Below are 20,350 nucleotides of genomic sequence, written 5' to 3'. Positions count from 1 at the left end.
CATCGAACTCAGAAATCCACCTGCTTCTGCCTCCCGAGTGCTGGGATTAAAGGCGTGCGCCACCACGCCCAGCAGTAATAATGTTTATAAGAGAAATATTTTAAAGCTATACATGGAGGCTGGAGAGAAGGCTCAGCGGTTAAGAGCACTGATTGCTCTTGCAGAGGTCTTGAGTTCAATTTCCAGTAACCACATAGTAGTTCACAGCCATCTGTAATGGGGACCCAGTGCCCTCTTCTGGTGTGTCTGAAGACAGTGACAGTGTACTCACATACATGAAATAAACAGATCTTTAAAAAAACAAACCAAAACAGTAAAGCTACACATGGCAGCCTGTCCCTTTAATCGCAGAACTTGGAAAGCAAACAGGTGAATCCGAGTTTGAGGACAGCCCAGCTTACACTAGGTACCAGGCTAGCCAGAGCTTCGCACTTAAACTATCTCAAATCAGAAAATGAAAGTAAAAGAGCTTGTGTAGAAGACAGAAACCAACCCTATATACTTCCCTCAAATGCTAATCTAAAAAATTAAAAAAAATTCATTTTTGCACCAGGTGTAGAGGTGTATACACACACACGGGCACACACACACACACGCACACACGCACACACACAGAGCCTTTAATCCCAGCACTTGGGAAGCAGCAGAGGCATCTAGAGCTCTTTTGACTTTGAGGGCAGTTTGTCTAGTGAGTTATGATAGCCTGGCATAGAGAGACCCTGTCTCATTAAAAAATAAAAATCCTACTGCATCTGTGAGCAGATGGAATCATTGGGGACAAAGCCAGTGCTGGCCCCAGCAGAAGCAGGTGTTCCCAATCCCCAAGGACTCCATAATTTTTGGAGACAGGTCCCTTTTTTCTCCAAGATATGGTTTCTCTGTGTAGCCCTGGCTGTCCTGAAACTCACTACATACACCAGGCTGGCCTCAGACTCGAGATCAGCTTGCCTCTGAGTGCTGGGACTCGAAGTGTATGCCATGCCCAAGCGTTTGAAGGTCTGAACTGAAGTTTACTGAGTGGCTAACTGGCTGGTGGGTAAGCCCGAGGGATGCTCCTGTCTAGTCTAGTGGGCTGGGACTACAGACGGGTGCTGTGCTTAGTCTTTATATGGGTGCTGGAACCCTAACTCAGTCTTCGTGCTTGGGTGACCACTTTACCAAGGGTGCTACCTCCTAAACCCCACAGCCAGATTCTGAACCCATGTTATTTTTGTGTGCTCTATGTTAAGTCTTCTATGTTGTCTGTCTACTGTCACCACAAAGACTGTCAACAGGGTCTGTATAGCCCTGTGGAGAAAGTACACTTCATTTAATAAAGTCAAATAGGTCTGATCATGGAGGGACTGGTTCTTTATTTCAAAATGTCACTTGTCAATATTCAGTATCAAAACAGTCGCACTACGGGGGTGGGGGGCTCTCTCTCCCCGGTCGGAGGAGAGCACAAACAAGCCAGGAATCTGCAGGGCCCACCTAACAGGCAGAGAAGAAACCACCTGAACATGGCAATTGGGTGGGGACACTTGAAAGATCAGTACACCACTAGGCCACAGACTGCAAAGAATCCTCACAGCCAATGGCTTGGCCAAGCTAACCCAATCCCCCAAAAACAAATTTCAAAATAATATAAAATTTAAAAAGTTTTTTTTTTCCTTTTTTACACATAAGCTATTCAAGATTTCTCCAGCGCTGACTGATACAAAGCACAATGAGATGGCACTTTAGAGACCGCAGCTTCAGGAAAGGGCGATGAGATGATGCTCATGTGGCTAAATCAGTGGCACAAACATAATTTTCCTTTCTGACTCCCTTGGGGGCAGGTGACCTCTAAGAGGTCACCACAACACTAAAGGGCGGCATGATCCACCTTTGAGCAGTTAGGAAAGGGATAGAGCTGCGACAAGTTTGGGCTCAGGGCTGGGGCTGAACGGTAGCACGCTTGCCTAACATGCATGAGGCCCTGGGAGGTGGGGCTGTCTCAGACGTCTCAATGTCTTATTTGGTCACATCTGATGGAAAAAGTACAAAATAAAAATAAGTGTAAAGTTGTTCAAAGAAACCAAAGCTGAAAACCTTCACAGCCCGGAACAGTTTTTTGTTTTTGGTTAACTTCCTAGAATTCCCCTGTTGTTTGGCTAAGACTTGGTGCAGAGCACTGAGGTCTCCCACAGTGGAGCCTGCCTGGGCTCTGCTGGCTCTCAGGAAGGCAGGCCCAATCCTGGGTTTCTCCTCCATGGCGAGACAGTATCCATTAGGCTAAAATGTGCTGCTCCAAGCGGCAGAAGTGCTTGGAATGTTAAAAATGGTTGCTAAGACAAAAAGTAATCACAATGTGCATATCACAACTGCATTGAAGACACTGCGTTGTGCTCACATTCCCTTAAATATTGTTCCCAAAGGTGTTCAGCCCCTCCAGCTGGAACTCTGGGAAGAGGCTGATACAGTTTTGTGAAAAAGACAAGAGGGGTAGAGGGGGTGGCAGGAGGGAAAGCAGCCTTCAGTTAAAAAGATCAGCCCTCAGTGTCAAGGTCAGCTTCAGGAGGCTGGCCTCCAGCGGAGTCAGGTCAGAGGGAGGAGCAGCTGCGGGGCAAGGATGGGGGAGGTCTACATCTCGTTCAGGTCCAGCAGGGTCTGGTCCAGCATCCTTTGTGTACAGAGATGCTCCTCTTTGGTGCACTTCAGTTTATCTAGTGGGAATAAAGAAGAGAAGTTACACAAAGGTTCAAGCCCTCCCCATTCTGAGACTTGCTCCAGGGTACAGAGGGCAGCTGCTGCACCCCTGGGCTCTGTGGGGTCTCTGGCTTGCCTACTGAAGCCAAAGAGATTCTCTCCTGCCCCGGGGAGGGAGCTGGGCTTATCTGCCATTTCATCTCCCTCCCACAGGCAACCAAAAGACATTATTCAGCTTTTGGTCCCAAAAGGATCCGGCTGAAAGCACCAGGCAGGCACCCACCCACCGGGTCTGTTCACAGGTCAATACCTATTTGAAATGCCACAGTAGTGTGGCCACTGCCGACAAGGACAAAGATCAAAATCTCAAGTAAAAGGCACAGGATCCTCCTACAGTAGGTACTTTCTTCAGAGTGTAGGGGACAGGAGTACTCAGGTTTAAGTCAAGAAGAATAAATACGACCCAGATGCATTGTCAGTAAAGCCCCACTGAGATTTTAGCAGAGTTATCAAGAGCTGACCGGGAGAATGACTTACAATTAAACACAAAAGCAGCAAGAAGGAAAACTATCAGGAAGAAAGCCGGTGGTAGGACACCAAGCATTAACCTGCTTAGCAAGTAAACCACAGAGCTTCAGGGAAGGGAAGAAAAAAAGCACAAGTCAGGCCCATTCTCATACCACACACCCTTCTTGCCCATCCTTGTTTCCACCCAAAGAGCCCATCCCTGGGCCTACAGATGAAGCAGTTACAACATCTTGTCAAGTCAGTGCTTTTATTGTTAGAAAATATCCATGCAAGAGAGCAAACCCTACAGTCAGTGTACAGATGAGAAGGCTGCAGCTAAGGGTTTCCAAGTTCCGCACTAAATCTCCCAGGCCCCTTCTTCATCACCCACAAGCTCTTCTAGAATAGAAATAGCCACTGCAACTTGATGGGGGCTGCCAGGAAATCAACAGTAGTCTAGCTGCCCTCATTAAAAAAGCAACTTGCTTAGGGCGAACAGTAACGGTTTAAAAGGCAATCAGCTTTTTGCTGGGTCCAGGTCAGTGGTGTGGGTTTACTGGGCATCAGGGAGCCCTGCCCGTCAGTCACAAAGACCATGCAGCGTTAGCTTCAGCTCATTAGAAAGCAGGCGGTTTCGCTCAAGTTGGCTGTAGAGACGCTCTGCAGCAGCAACAGAGAGAGGGAAAGAGAAAAGGAGAACAGGAGGAGAGAGAGAAGGGGAGGTTAGTAGAAGGCAGATGCAAATGTCTTTCACCTAGCTGGTCTATGTAGCATGCACCATTCAGCAGGAGAGTACAAGGACCAGGGCAGGAAGAGCGATCAAGTTGGTGGAAAGACCAACAAGGAATACGGTAAGAATTTCAGCTGTAGGACCATTCTGAATGTGAAGACACACTTCCTTCACAGAATCTGTGCCTGGGCTGGGACCATCACGTGGCAGATACAGTGCACTTAGAAAGAGGCATTCAGCCATGAGGGCTTGGAGAACTCACAGGGAACACTGCATACCTATCTCACCCACTCGACCTTCTCTTTCATACTTCATATGGAGTGTAATATAACAAAGACATCCTAAAGTTCTCCCGGATTCATGTTTAGGTTCCCGTTTTATATAAGAATTAACCTACTCAAGTCAGCAGTATACACAGCACTTAAAGGTTAAGCTAATTATGACTACTATGGGGTTTAGAGCACCTAATGCTCTTCTAGAGGACCTGGGTTCCATTCTCAGCACCCACATGGCACCTCATAACCACCTGTAACTACAGTCCCAGGGAATCAATGCCCTCTTTTGGCCTCTGCAGGCACCAGGCATGCATATGATGTACAAACATAAACAGTCAAAACACCCCCATAAGATAATAAAATACATTTTATTGTCTCCTTGCCAAAGGTGGTCACAGATTCCAATTCAGGCCAGTGAAATGCAGGGGAAGCTGGGCTCATGAAAAAATTTTAGATTTCTCTCTTGCTTTGAATATAAATATGATGTCCAGTATGTATTTCAATCTTAAGAAAATCCAAGACACTCTAGTATTCACAGGCTACAGCTACTCATCAGTGGCTAGACTTGTTAGGTATAAAAATAATTCCATGCTATCAAGTTGTTGCTTTTTTTGTTTGTTTGTTTGTTTGTTTGTTTTCCCTGTATAACCTAAAACGTTACTTAAATATAGCTTTAACCAGTGCTCAGGTCCACTGCCTTTATCTAGGCTTTCTACTTAGAGCACATCATCTTAAGAGGAAATGAAGTACGAAGATTTTAGACTCTTCCCAGACTCCACTGAGACAGGCTCTTGCTCTGTTGCACTGGGCTCATTTCAAACGCAATGTTGCAGCTATAGCCTCCAAAAATAACTGGGATTACAGGTGTGCGCCACTCCACCCAGGTGCAGGCAATTCTAAACCCAGAGATACAGGAAAGCTAAAACTTACTCTTGGGCCACCCTACTGTCAGTCTCTGAAGCTCAGGTGAGAGCTTTTCTGTTTGTTTTCCCACTAAGATGGGGTCTCACTATATAGCTCTGGCTGTCCTGGAACTCACTTTACATCAAGCTGGGCTCCAATTCAGAGCTGCCTCCCCACTGCTGGGATTAAAGGTGTGCACCACCATTAGATGCTCTTCTACAGGACCTGGTTCAATTCCTAGTTTAAGTTCAACTTCCTATGTTTTGGAGCTTGTTTCAATTTGAGACATGGTCTCATTTTAAAGCTAGGCCTTGCTTTCTTGGCGGGACTGGTCACAGAGACAAACCACTTAGTAACTGGCACTGTCCTTCTCTCTCCAGGGAGGATATGGGAATTTGTAAAGGGCATGCTTCAGGGGGGCTTTTATTTTATTTTATTTTTTAAAAGAACAACAGTTATGTGTCTCAGGCTGGCTTCAAACTTATGGAATCCTCCTGCCTCTGGCCAGACAGGCTGTGGCTGTCACAGTGACTAAAAGGCTCTACAGGTATCTACTGGCCAGAGGACAGCAATATGCTAATGTGCAGTCTTTCTGTGTGTACAAGAGTTACCCTACCCTCCATGACAGAAGGAGGGTAGTCAGGAAGCTTCTAGAGGGCCAGTGCTGGGCCTCTCTGATTTAGGAGACATTCTTGACAAGCAGTCGGCACTCCAACCTGCGTTGTTACTATGGTTCTGTCTCATCCCTATCTAACTCGGCTTGATCCCTACACCTGTTTTTAGAAAGAAGGTTAAGTACCAGGATCTTGTTCCTTTCAACAATTGGTTCCGTTTTCAGAAATGATAAACAGACTTTATTTCCCAACAGAATTAATCCCAGGACAGAATGTTTCTGATTCTGAGCTTGAATTTAGCTTCTAAGTAGCTGTTTCTAATGACTCAACTGTCAGGATCAGATATTATTAGCTCATTAAAGCTCTCAGTTCCTGCAGGGCGTGGTGGCGCACGCCTTTAGTCCCAGCACTCAGGAAGCAGAGGCAGGCGGATTTCTGAGTTTGAGGCCAGCCTGGTCTACAGAGTGAGTTCCAGGACAGCCAGGGCTACACAGAGAAACCCTGTCTCGAAAAACAAAAAAAAAAAAAAAAAAAGAAAAAAAAAAAGCTCTTAGTTTCTGACGGCACCAAAACAGGGCAAAGTGGAAGTGGGACTGTGGCTCAATTCTGGCCATGCCCAATCAAAGAAATCCTAAGATGGGCCAGCAAGACAGCTCAGTGGATACTTGCTGCCAAGCCTGAGGTCCTGAGCTAGAGCTCTGGGAGGAAACAATCCCCACAAGTCCTCTTCATATGTCATATGCAACTATGCACGTCACGTCATCCATGCCGGGCCGCACTTGCACAACAGAAAGAAAAGAAAAGAAAAGAAAAGAAAAGAAAAGAAAAGAAAAGAAAAGAAAAGAAAAGAAAAGAAAACCCAAGGAACTGCAGTGTGTGCATGGAAGGAGGCTCCACCACTAGGTGCCAGTGGTCCAAACACATTTGTTCTTCACCTCAACAGCAACAAGGGAAAAAGAAACTCAGCCATCACTCTGTTGGCTTTAGAGAGAAAACTGTTAAGGAGCCAAGTGCTTTGCTCTGATGGCTGCTATCAAGAAACAGGAGAACCCCGATGAAAGCAGTGTGAGAGAAAGGAGCCAACCTTACACCAGTCTAGGTGTGCCCTCACTTGTGAAAGAGTCCTGCCAATGGGTAGACTACAGGAGAGAAAAAGGAGAAGCTGCCTCTTTCTTCCTCTCAGTCTCCTACTGTTCTTAGCTCATTCTCTCTCTTCTTTTCAAATGGTGCTAGGGGCTGATTCTAGAGCCCTGTGCACACTAGGTAAATTAACCACTCAGTTATACACAGCTCTCAGACTGCTTTTAACTTTTTATTTATTTTGAGGCAGGATCTCAAACCCTCACCCTGCTATTCAAACTCCTGACTAACACCCAATGGCTGTAACTGTTCTGAGCAACAGTCTCATGGGATTACTGAAATTTAAATGAACTTTTATTCATTTAAAAATAAATAAAACGGAATTCTAGTCTCACCACATGTTTAACAGCCACAGAAACAAGTGGCTGTCATACCTGACATCCGTGGCCAGATTCTACCGAGCACTTTAAAAGTGTAGTTACTGCTTTTCTTCAGTAATGCCCTCTCCTTGAACATGGGATCTGCCTACAGTTGAGCCCAATGCTCCAAACACACCCTCAAATACTCGAGCAGTGGATGCCCACTGCACTTCCCTTCCTTCTCAGTCTGTCTGCTGGAGCCAAGAACCCCTTGGCCCTGAGCCGCCATTCCCTCTCCTCTATCCCTTATCCCTTCAAACAAGTTCCTTTGACTTCCTGCCCAACTTAGTTTTTCTCTTTATTTAACCTTTCCACGTCTGCAGTTGTTGATTTTGCTTTCTTTTTTCTCTCTCTTCCTTCACTTCCTTCAGACAGGGTCTCTCTTTGTAGCACTGGCTGTCCTGAACTATGTAGACTGGCCTTCCTCTGCCCCTGAGTGATGGGGAATGTAGCACTATGACTAGCATCTTTATGGTTCTAAGGTTTTGTGTAACTTAAAACACCTTGCAGTCCCTTTGGATTCCAAAACCTCTATCAGCTCCTCCCTCGCAGCCTTGGGACTTTGCGATAATCTGCACACCTGTCAGTTTCTCAGATATATGCTTCTCTTGCTTTTCAAATTCCAAACCAGGACATTAGCCCCCTACATCTTTCACACAATCACTTTCGCAGTCTCAAAACCAGTTACCTAACTTTACCTCTGCACACTTAGTTGTCAGGTGTTGTCAAAGTGCTTATCTTACCAGGCAGGGCTGTGCATGCCTGTTACTCAGCACACTGGAGGCTGAGGTGAGGACTGCTGTGTCTCAGGTTAGCCTTGGCTACACAGTGAGACCCTAGCATTTCCTGAAGTACAGCGTACTCTTGGTTAGTGGTGTGTGCACCTTACTGTTTATCATGTGAACTTTAAAACATTTTAAAAGCAAGAGTCGATTTGAAGACAACAAAGATTGCAGACAAATATTAGCTATCATGATCATGATGATAGTGACCACAATGATATGCAAACATCTGCAACTTGGGGCCAGAACACTTTGCCGATGTGTTCTCAACCCAATATATATGTATATACCCACACCAAATATACTATTTTTTTTTTAACTTGGAAAAAAAATTTTTTTGTTTTGTTTTTTTCTGTGCAGCGTTCTCAGCGTAGCCCTGGATGTCCTGGGACTGGTTCTGTAGACCAAGTTTGTCTTGAACTCACGTTTGCCTGCCTCTGCCTTCTAAGTGCTGGAAATAAAGGCGTGTACTATCCACCAAAAGTTGTTGTCTTAAAAAAAAGAGACTGGCTGGCCCAGAACTTGTTATATATAGACTGTACTAGCCTCAAAGTCAGAAATCCATCTGTTGAGATTAAAGGCAAATACCACCACACACAGCCTTGTTTATTATTTTTGACCCAGGGTCTTGTTATGTAGTTTAGTGTGGCCTTGAACTTTTGATCTTCCCTCCTTAGTTTCCAGAATGCTGGGTACAGGCTTACCCACCATGCCCAGATGCAACAACTTTCATTCTTTTCGTAGCACACACTTGGTCATAAACTACAGTGGCATCTCCCTCAGTCATCTGACAGGAACAAAGCTTCTGCAACCACCCTGCCCCAAACCTACCCGCACAGCTGCTGTGTTCTTCCCCAGCTATGCCTCTTCACTTTGTTTCTGTAACTAGAATACTGAGGATTGACTATCTCTAAACTACATTCTGCTCATTAAAAGCCAATCCTGGGGCTGATGATGTAGCTCAAGGCTCTGGGTTCAGAATTCTGCACCACCAAACCAAACACAATGAGCAAACCTCATACAGTACAGTTGGTGGTGCTGTCTTGGGAGGCAGAGGCAGGACTGCCATGACTCAAGGACAGCTTGGGCATAGACTGAGTTCTAGGACATCCAATGTAAAACTTGCTCAAAAAAAACCAAAGAGCTCAAAATTCCAATTTGGGGGTCACCATGAAAGCAGTGCCCCTCCCTATTAGCACCTCGACCTTTACCATTTGCAGCTCAACAACACCTTTAACTTAAGGCTTGTGCTCAGACTCAGAGCAACCTGCGTGCAGGAGGCTCCTCAGCTGCATTTGTCTGTCAGGACAGGAGAGCTAGAAAACACCAGGCCCTCCCTGCCACATAAATCAACCTCGACTTCATCTCAAAGGCTACGTGACAGGCAGGGATAGTGTAGGCAAAAGGACCTGGCTTGGGAGAGAGCTTCTCTACCTAGCTATAGCTTCCCTTTCTCTCTTTGTGGTACTGGGGTTCAAACTCAAGAGCCTTGTGTACATTGGGTGACACTCTCCCTGTGCCACATTCACAGCCCTGGATACTGAAAAGGCAAGCTTCAAATATATACTCTGCTAAGAAACTGAAATACTATGCAGCATTTAGCTGTATAAACTGGAACAGCTGTGTGAAGTGTTGATATTCAATTCTATAATATGTACCAAGAAGAATTTCACTATAGAAGTTTAGTGGTAAATCATTACCCTCACATGTATGTTGTTTGAAATATGCATGACTAGTTTTCCCTTTGCCCATCATTTACTGTGTGCATCCTATCTCACTAGAGAACAAAGGAGAACAATGGCAGGAGCCTCAAGTGAGCGAGAAAGGCTTACAAATGAAACACCCATCTATCAAGAATCCAACCCACCATGTTACACCTTTTTCTGTGAGTTGGAATGATAGAATTAATTAACTGTAAGGATGGGTCTGAGGATGTAGTGTCTGAGTCTTTGGCAAAAGGGCAGAGTATTAGGAGCTAATTCAATGGTCACTGACCTTACTGTACGGGAGAGAGGCTAAAAGAATGAAAATGTCCAGGTGGGCTATGTAAGAACTTCCAACTCAAGAAGCCTTCATTGGTCACTCCGACAAGACTCCAATCAGCAAGTTTAAGTGTCAAGAAAAACACACACACACAAAGTAGCTTTGATCATACAGAAATCAGAAGAGGGGAAGCCTAATACAGTTGTCCCCACATCACACTGGCAGGGCTCCTTCTTATGTGCAGCAACAGCTTTGTCAATAACAAGAAGGCGTGAGGCTTCTGGCAGCTTAACATTTTAATATGGGGTTGGAAAGCAAGTATGTAAATTGCTTTGTGTGCCCGCCCCCAGGTCCTCCAGCCCTAAGGCTATGGGAACCAGCCAGGTGACCCAAATGGAATCCAGAGCGAGTGGGGTGTTGGGTTCCCCAAGGAAAGGGGGTAGATCCAGAACAGGGCAGAAACGGTGACAGTTTATCTGTATGAAAAAGGACACTCCAGGTGAGAAGGGCTGGCTCAACTGAGGCAGCAGCTTAGGAAGGAACAAGAGAGACAGAGCAGGAGAGAAAGCCAGACACACCGGCTACAACACTCTCCCGGGGTTAGTGGGAAGACGCTGCAGGTTAGAGTCAAACATCCACAGCAAACAGGTAAAGTCCCCCAAATCTTTTGGTGCTGTTTACTGCTTGGCTTGCTTTGGGACTCAGCTCAGAACTGGCTGCTTCTCACACTGGGTATGTCCCATTAACTTTAGTATCAGGGCACAAATGAGAATCTCTACACATAACCCTAGCAGTCCTGAAACTCATCATGTAGTCCAAGATGGCCTCGAATTCTAGAAATCCAACCACCCACGCCAGGATTAAAGGTGAGTGCCACCATGACTGCTCTATGCTATGCTTTTGAGACTCGGTCTTGCCACCCAGCATTAGCTGGCCTTGAACCTGCACCAATCCTCCTGTGTTAGCATCTAAGTGGCATGGCTTACAGTTGCGTGTCACCCATGCCTAGTTTTGAGAAACCAAAGTGAAAACTCAGTGAGAAGGAGAGCTGGGCACAGTGGCACATGACTGTCACCTTAGAGGTTGGAGTCTCAGGTCAGTATGACTTATATAATAAGACCCTATTAGAACTAGATGGGAGAATAAGAGAAAATACAAATTACATCAAGATTAAAAGGCTCCTCCGGTTCTGCCAAACAGATAACCAGCACCAACGTTTGTTTGCAAGTGGGTGGAGGCTGCAGATTCAAGGACAAAACCCAAGCACAGTCTGCGCCCCAACGCCAGGATCCCAACCCCACACTGCGGCCTGATAGTTACATAGAGGTCATGTCATTGAGGGCGTGGTCCAGCTCGTCGCTAATGGCCTTGTACTTCAGTTTCTGGGCATAGAGCTCATCTGGACAGGCACAGGAACCACAGGGATGATGGGGGGATAAAGTGAAAGGTATCAGAGGCAGGTGGAGAGGGAGCCGCTAGAAGATAGGAGAACTGACCGTAGGTCTAAGACCAGGAAGGAAAAACAAAGCCATAAAAACTATCCTGGCAGCCGTGACTGACCTCTTTCCCCAACAGCTGATAGTATTTCCTGATGTCTCTTCAAGTCAACTGCAGCAAGAACTGAGAACCTGAACACATGCCAGCAGTGCAGGCACCCGAGGCCACCTCTCCCACCCAATTCCCAAGCAGTGCTAACACTTAAGGAAGACAGAAAAGGGACAAGGCGTGCAGTCTTGGTGACTCTCCTCGGCCTACTCAGGGTGATCATCACTCCGGTCTACGGCCGCCCCCCCCCCCCGAACCCCTTCACAGAACATCCAATTACCAAGAGTGTATCAAGATAGTTAGTCTCAAAGCAAAGGGCTTGTCTCTTTGTTAAGGCGGACAGACAAAGCTGCCAAACTACAAGAACAAGAAGCCCCGACTGTTTGATCCGTTCAGGCTGTAAGACTTGGTTGTTATCCCCTGCAGGTGTCACCCAGCCTGAATGATAAAAAGAGATACGCAAAGTGGCCACAGGGTGGCGTGCACAAAACCATGGCTTCTGTTTCAACTCAGAGTCAAGATTTAAGATATTTGAGATTAAATAATACAGCCATTACATCTTTTCAAAGGATGCGTGGCAGCTTCCAGAAACAAGCAGACTTATGATAAAGGAAAAGATTTAAAAATCCTGAAGTACTCTGCCTAGCTCAGACACAGGACAGGATGCATCCCATATTCCAAGTCACTACTAAGGCCTTCCTTTCTCACGCTCCCTCTTGTATTCCATACCTTCCAAGTCATCAATGGTCTTCTCCAGCTTGGCTACCGATCTTTCAGCAAACTCAGCACGGGTCTCTGCCTGAGGAAACACAGCAACAAAAGTGAATGAGAGACGGTTTCCTCCTCGCACGCTCTAAGCCACTCAGAGCCAAGGCCAGCAAGGCTCATGCTTAATATCATAATATTAATGCTTCATATCGTTCCATATGGGTCAGCCCCTCAGCTCACCTCCTTGAGTTTATCAGTAAGAATCTTTATTTCTTCTTCATACTTGTCTTCTTTTTGAGAGTACTGTTAAGAAAAGTAGAATACAAATTTCAGAGTAGAGACCGTCTCACAGACAACAGCCATATTATTCTCACATAAGTCATTCTCCTGGATTTGATTTGGTCCAGGACTAAAAGCAAGGGTCCCAAGACCCAACCATCTGCAAACAAAAACATGCAGAGTAAACTCCACCGGGACTTTTTTTTTGCTTTTGTTAACAGACCTAAATTTTGATCCTACTCCTACCAACCCAAAGTGCTTCTCCTTTTTCCAACTTAACCAGCAGGAATGTACAGTTAGAGCATTCCCAATGATGGTAATCATCTGTCCTGACTGCTCCTAGATAGGTCTCAAGAGCTCTGTTGCCCCGTCTGATGCTCCTTATAAGTGATTTTGAGCACGGCAGTACCAGCTCAAGGAGCACACTCCAGGAGCACCGCAGACCAGAGTTATTTAAACCTGAGCAATGGGGGTACAGAGGAGTTAGCGTTAACCTACACTCTGACGGACAAAGGTGGGAAGGAAGAGAACACTCGCTTGTCACTCGATTGTACAGAACAGGTATGTCTTTCACTAAGGGCAGGGCTGGGCCCAAGCCCCAAAGCCTGTCATCTTCACACACCAGCCCTACCTTCTCCGCCTGAGCCTCAAGAGACTTGAGGTTGTTGGTGACATTCTTCAGCTCCTCCTCCAGCTCAGAACACTTACTGTGAACATTTTAAATACCAAAGGAGAGGAAAGGGGAAAGAGGAAGAAATAAAAAAAAAAAAAAAAGGGAGAGAGACACACAGATGTGAATTGAACCTATGTGTAGAGAGAGCTGGGCTGCACATCAGGGAGGAAAAGTTTCTGGGTAACCTGCGCAAGTACCAACCCCCCTCCCTCTAGCACTCTAGCATGGAACAGGTAGGTATGCCAGGAGCTGGCCCTCCTGTGCTCGGAGTGTTTGGCTCTGATAAAGAAAGAACACTTGAGAGAAATCACTCACTACCAGGGAAAAGTTACAACTGCTACTTGGGGTGTGGATATGGGGACGGATGCCCAACCCAAACAACCCCCCAAATCACCCAGGGGAGGCAGAGACCCTCAGGGGGAAGGCAGTGAAGCAACTAGGAAAGAAGAGATGAGAGATGATGCCAAGTAAGTGGAAAGGAAGAATGGAGCATTCCATGGAGATGAGAACGCACTCAACAAATCAACTGGTGGAGGGAGGCAGCTGCAAAACAAAACCAAACCAAAGGAGACCATACCACACACACGGGAGGGAGCTCTCCGTGCGTGGGCTTCAGGGTTAGTACCTTTTCTTCAGCAGCACTCAGACACTTCAGGTTCTGGTCCATCAGTCTGATCTGCTCATCCATCTCTCGGCAACGGCTGTTAGTGACAGTCACGGGAATGGCACAAGCCAGGTTGTGGGGAAAAGGTTAAAAAAGGAAGAGCAAGAAAACAAGCCGCAAAATGGGGTGTGGGGTGGGTCAAAACAACAAACAGATGGGAAGAAAACACCACCATGGTCATGATATATGTCATGTCTGAAGAGGCCAGGGAGTGCGAGGCAAGCACAACACATACTCATCCATGCTGACTTTGTTACACAAGGCCAAGCTGGTACTAAGGCAGCAGGTGATTTCTCTAAAGCCTTTGCTCTCAAGTTCCCAGGCAGATCGGCAAAGTTTGTAAAAAACAGAGACCAGGTCTGAAATTGGTACAGGCCAAGGAGGAAGAGATTCCAGGAGGAAGGACCCAATAGGATCTTTCAACTAGCTGTTGGCCGTATTAGTCTCTCTGTTCCCTCTACTTGAGAATCTTCCCAAGAATAAGCAAGCCTTGTTTCCTGTTACTAGTCAAGGTAAGAGAAAGCCCAAAGCCATTCTTAGAGGCTAAAAGCACTACAGAGGACCACCACCCTCCAGGGCCTGTTTAACAAGGTCGAAGGCTAGTTTACTCGGAATTAGTGCCCAAGCAGGCAGGATGAGCTGACAAGATCTGGAGACAAAATACTCACGACTCTGCCAGCTCTGCACGTTCCTCCGTGCGTTCCAAGTCTCCTTCAATAATCACCAACTTACGAGCCACCTAGAAGAAAAGACCCCAGTACAGCTCAAACAAGCCAGGGCAATAGATACCCCCTCTTGACTGTTTTTGCAGGGCCTGCCCCCGCCCGCCTGCACAGCAGAGGTAACTCACTTCTTCATACTTCCTGTCTGCCTCTTCTGCAATGTGCTTTGCCTCCTTTAGCTGGATTTCCTGGAGTTCCATCTTTTCTTCATCTTTTAGAGCCCGATTTTCAATCACCTTCATACCTCTGCCGTAAACAGAATCAAAGAATGAACATAGCAATGACATTCTGAGCTGGGCATCAACTCCATCCCAAACTCTCAAAACCACACCCTTCCCAGTCCATTCCTGTTCCGCTGCCCAAACAGAGATTCAAGAGCATTTGAGCACCTGTACCATTTAATTGAAAACTTTTTCTTATAAAACAAACAAATTTGGGCTAGGGATGGGACTTAACAATAGAACAGGTGCCTGGTATGTGCAAGGCCTGAGTTCAATTTGTATAGTACAAAATAATACTAGTAATATAAAATCACTACCGTTTAAAAAGTAGGTCTCGGGGCTGGTGAGATGGCTCAGTAGGTAAGAGCACCTGACTGCTCTTCTGAAGGTCTGGAGTTCAAATCCCAGCAACCACATGGTGGCTCACAACCATCTATAACAAGATCTGATGCCCTCTTCTGGAGTGTCTGAAGACAGCTACAGTGTACTTACATACAATAAGTAAATAAATCTTTAAAAAAAAAAAAAAAGTAGGTCTCAGGGGCTGGGAGGGGATGGTAGAGGATGTGCTTAGCACAGAAAGTAGATGCTGTGTTCAATCTGCAAGAACAAAAGCAGGTCTAGACAAGGTTAGGGTGACACAGGCCTGCAATCCCAGCGATTAAAAAGTGGAGGCGAGGGGCTGGTGAGATGGCTCAGGGGGTAAGAGCATCCGACTGCTCTTCCGAAGGTCCTGAGTTCAAATCCCAGCAACCATCTGTAACGAGATCTGACTCCCTCTTCTGGAGTGTCTGAAGACAACTACAGTGTACCTACATATAATAAATAAATAAATCTTTAAAAAAAAAAAAAAAAAGTGGAGGCGAGAGGCTCAAGAGTCCAAAGCCAGTCTGGGTTACCTGAGACCATGCCTCAAACAAAAAACACAAACAAAACAAAAAATGGGTCTAGTGGAAAATCCAGGTCAGAGCCACGATCAGCTGTCTGTCTGTCTGCAGTGCCAGGGATAGAACCCAGGACACCTCAGGCCAGGCAGGACAGGGCTGCTCCACCCAGAAGCCCCGCTGGCCTATTCTTCTGGGATTCACCCACCTCTCACTCTCATCAGCAGCCTTCTCCGCTTCCTCCAGCTTCTGCAAAGCAGTGGCAAGGCGCTCCTGGGCACGGTCCAGCTCCTCTTCAACCAGCTGGATCCTGCGGTTCAAGGAGGCCACCTCAGCTTCAGCCTTAAATCAATGGGAAATGGAAAAGAATCAATGTCTGGTGAAAAAACCTACTGTAACAGAAGGCTAAGCCTGGCCACTACGAAGAACCCAGTCATGTAAGTAAGATAGAGCCTGTCTTGGTTAAATGCTAAAGATCTAACTACATGATTACTAATCAGTTTTCTCCTTCCCTATCTAAGACCTCCCATTTGTTATACAGGAAATGTTTTGCTCATGTGAACTAACCTCACGTAGCCCAAGCTGGCCTGACTGTGCCATGGACCTCCCAAATGTTGAGATTACAGGTATGTTCCACAATGTCCTATTTATGCTGTTCGAAGGATAGAACCCAGGGTTTTGTGCCTGTCAGACAAGCACTCTAATAGAAGATGTACCCTCAGCCCTGCAGAGCATTCTAAAATTCAGTTCCTTATCCACACAGTACCATCTTTTCTCTTCTGGACTCAATTTATATCCCAGAACCTATAAGAGCCAACAAAGCTGGGTGTGTTAACACACATCTTCAATCGTAGCACGCAGGAGGCGGAGGCAAATAGGTCTCTGTGAGTCTGAAGCCAGTCTAGTCCTAGTCTACATAGAGAGATCCTGTCTCAAAAAAGCAGCTAGGAGACAGACTTCTTCAATGACAGCTACTTCTAGCTTTCAATTCCAGATCCTCCTGAGTGCTGGGACTACAGGCATATATCAGGATACCTGGCTTTTAGTATTTCTATCATTTTATACTACACACACACACACACACTAATTTAACTTGCAGTTTAAGTTGTTAACCTTGGGATCGCCTTCCCCGAACACACCAGGAAGATGACCAACTAATTAATGCCTTCCAGACAGCTTTCCAGGCAGGAAAGGGAAAGGATGCAAGATTGGGATCTCTCAGGCTGGAGAGATGACTCAACAGCTAAAGGTACCAGATGCCAAGGCTGAGGACCTGAGCCCTACCCTCTGGGAACCACATGGGAGACAAAGAGAACTAGTCGCCACAAATTGTCCTGACCCGTGCGCGCGCGCGCGCGCGCACACACACACACACACACACACACACACACACACACACACGCTGTTCCATTTTCCCCCACCCCGCCCCTTCAGTGTGTTCCCTTATAAAAAAAACAAACAAGAACCCTAGCTTCTACCTAGTGCCATGCCTCTGGCTGGCTGGCTGCCTTTCTATGCCTCTAACAACCTCCTACTAAGCTTCACTGGACTTCAGTACAATTCCTAATAGTAATTTCCTGGCTTCATATACAACACAGCACAAGCTCAAGTCCAAGTCAGTCACCAACTGGCTATGAGTGAGAAGCAAACAAACAAAAAGACATAGCTGGGGGCTGGAGAAATGGCTCAGCGGTTAAGAGCACTGACTGCTCTTCCAGAGGTCCTGAGTTCAAATCCCAGCAACCACATGGTGGCTCACAACCATCTGTAATGAGATCCGATGCCCTCTTCTCTGGTGTGTCTAGAGACAGCGACAGCGTACTTGCATACATAAAACAAATAAATCTTAAAAAAAAAAAAAAAAAAAAAAAGACATAGCTGGTATACTGTCAGTCTGGAAAGGGTTCTCACAGATGACTGGAAAGGGTTCTCACAGATGAGATTATACTACGTGGCCACAATCTAACACTCTGGAGACAGGGACATAGGGACCGTGAGTTCAAGGCCAACATGGGCTATCCAGGGAGACCCTGTTTCAAAAACAAAAACAAAAACAAAAAAAACCACCCCAAATGTAAACGCTTCTATCCTGGTGAACTCTGGCTCCCCTCTCCAGCCCAGACTGTGCCTGAATTCTATTACCCTGGTTTCCTCTAACAGTCAAGGGTGGTAGCAGCTGGAGAATCTGGGCCATCAGCCCTACGGGGAGGGACATAACTGGATAAGATCCTACTAACAGTCAGGATTGGAACAAAGATTTCCACATACAAACACAGGAGAGATTGGGAAAGGAGGCAGGACACCAGGATACAGGGGAAAAAAGAAAATTGACAAGTCTACATAAATTGAAATTCCTAAGAAACCATTTGTGTTCCGAACTGTACCATTCAGAACACCACAAAGCCAAGTATTCTCTAGTTCTGTCTCTTCTAGGAAAACAGATGTCCTGGAAGACAACACAGATTTATCCTCACAAACTCAACAGGGCCAACCAGTCCAGAGCAAGCCAGGCTATCAGACCAGGGCTGCGATACACTCAGTGCGTACCATACAGTGCTTACCCCTTACAATGGTTACAACAAAAACAAAGAATGCAGCCTGAGGGGCTGGAGAAATGGTTTAGCAGTTAACAGCACTTGTTGCTCTTACAGAGAACCCAGGTTTGATTCCAGCACCCACAAGGAGATCCACAACCATCCATAACTCCAGTTTCAGAGGCTCCAAAGCCCTCTTCTGACTTCATGGGCACCAGGCACACACATGGTACACATACATACACCACGCAGGCAAAACACTGATACACAGAAAAATCAATAAACCTAAGGGGGGAAAATTAAAGAGAAAAATGCAGCTGGATCTGCAGGAAGCACATGAAACGTTAAGTCCCTTTCCAGCTCCTAGTTACCCAAACTGGAAAAAGATAGCAGGCTATGGGGGCAGGGTTAGTTTCCATGGCAACAAGCTGGCTCTGGCACTTTCTCCTACAAAACAGCATTTACAATTGAATTCTTCACAATCGTGGAAAAGAGGAAGAGAAAATACCTCTTGCTGCACTTGTAAGAGCAAGCCTGTGTTAAAAGAAGAACCAAAGATTAGAGAGTCCCAGCAAAAGCTTCAGACAGACCAGAGGGTGGTCGGTTCAGGACAGAAAGTTCTACTTCTTCCCCACAGTTGAGCAGTTCTCTTTACAAGGAAACAAAAGGCTGCAAAAATCAAGATCTGATACTCCCTCCAGAGGAACACGGAAGACAGCTTACACATACCGCTCAGGTCAGCAGGCCACTCCAGGTCCCGGGGCAGGGTAGCCTGAGTTTGAGAAACACTACACTTTATGGGTTTTCCCCCGTTATTCTAGATTTCACCTAATGCCCAATAGAGCCTGCCTACCTCCCCACAATTTAGAGGCTACGCGAGGCTGCGGTGTGAGGTCTTCCTTTCAACAGTAGCAGGAGTCTCCGTTGTTCAGGAGGCAAAATCCGGGTGGTGGAATGCAGCAGACATTTGGTCACATCAAAAGATGGCTGACGGCAGCCTTGTCTATGACAGAAGTTTAAGTTTAAATGCTACAGTGGGCTGTCCTTCTGTGCAAGCCTGACAACCTGGGTCTGATCCCCCGAACACACATAATGGTGAAAATGGACTCCACAAAGTTGCCCTCTGACCTCAACACACATTATGGCATGTGTACGACACACAAACATTACATGCATACTCAACAGTAGTTTTAATGTGAAAAGAGGCCCACAGCATTCCATGTCCCTCAATGTAAGGAGCTTCGGGAGCTGGGAGGCAGAGGCAGAGCAGGGCCAAGGACAGACGGGAGAAGTCTAAATCTGGCACTCTGCCACACTGGGGTTTCTCGTTTTAGATGTAAAAGTCACAGGTGTAGAGACAGTACTAGAAAAGCCAGGCTGCTGTGCCCTGGGTCAAACGCACACCTCTCCCAGGGAGCTGCCCTTGGGGAATTCTACCAAGGGGGAGGAAAGCTGGGAATGAAGTTATCTGCCGCCCCAGAGTCAACAAAGGTGGAGCCTCGGCAGAGGCACTTAGAGCAAAGGGTGGTTTGCCTTCCTGGAGGACTGTGCTCTGAAATGGGGGCCGAGGAAAGCAAGCAGCAGCCAAACCAATCCAAACCTCTAACAAAGAGAGGAGCAAACACCCAAACATCCCACCCCTCCTTCAGAGACCAAAAACTTAGGCTCAAAGTTAGAACCTGTGTTCAAAGCCCACTCTGCTCCCCTTGGTGTCATTTCCATTATTTTAAGGCACAACAAAAGGAAAAACCAAAAATACTATGGAAAACTTGGAGAAACATATGTGTGTGTGGGAGGGGGGGGTTGGGTGTTTTTTTGTTTTGTTTTTTCGGAAACAGGGTTCTCTGTGTAGTCCTGGCGTCCTGGAACTCACTCTTGTAGACCAGGCTGGCCTTGAACTCAGAGATCTGCCTGCCTCTGCCTCCCAAGTGCTGGAATTAAAAGTGTGCGCCAACACTGCCAGGCAGGAGATTGGCCATCTCGGGCTGAGCCATCTCACCAGCCCGAGAAATATTTTTAAAAGGTAAGATGAACCATTCACTTAAAAATGGTTACAGGGCTGGAGAGATGGCCCAGTGGGTAAGAGCACCCGACTGCTCTTCCGAAGGTCCAGAGTTCAAATCCCAGCAACCACATGGTGGCTCACAACCATCTGTAACA

The 20,350-nt window shown here is 46.4% G+C and overlaps 1 protein-coding gene across 13 annotated transcripts in view; it reads right to left on the bottom strand.

Annotated features, from left to right (window-relative positions):
• Window positions 1-1,335: 1,335 nt before the first annotated feature.
• The window catches only part of Tpm3 (tropomyosin 3), a 29,312-nt gene continuing 10,297 nt past the window's right edge, over window positions 1,336-20,350 (bottom strand). For 2 of the 13 annotated variants that reach the window (XM_021196832.2, XM_021196836.1), the window contains 7 exons: window positions 15,865-15,998; window positions 14,680-14,797; window positions 14,498-14,568; window positions 13,124-13,199; window positions 12,454-12,516; window positions 12,235-12,304; window positions 1,651-2,684 (listed from right to left, as the gene is read on the bottom strand). In XM_021196832.2, the coding sequence (XP_021052491.2) occupies window positions 2,602-2,684; window positions 12,235-12,304; window positions 12,454-12,516; window positions 13,124-13,199; window positions 14,498-14,568; window positions 14,680-14,797; window positions 15,865-15,998 (615 nt within the window). In that variant the 3' untranslated portion in view covers window positions 1,651-2,601. Of the gene's footprint in view, window positions 2,685-3,336; window positions 3,835-8,600; window positions 11,360-12,234; window positions 12,305-12,453; window positions 12,517-13,123; window positions 13,200-13,790; window positions 13,867-14,497; window positions 14,569-14,679; window positions 14,798-15,864; window positions 15,999-20,350 lie in introns of those variants that run through there. The other 11 variants (XM_029537296.1, XM_021196834.1, XM_021196828.2 and 8 more) reach the window with 11 other exon arrangements.

The sequence above is a fragment of the Mus pahari genome, chromosome 4 (genome assembly GCF_900095145.1).
Source record: "Mus pahari chromosome 4, PAHARI_EIJ_v1.1, whole genome shotgun sequence".
NCBI lineage: Eukaryota > Metazoa > Chordata > Mammalia > Rodentia > Muridae > Mus > Mus pahari.
The sequence above is the reverse complement of the archived record's forward strand: the minus strand, read 5'-3'. Positions and strand labels throughout refer to the sequence as shown.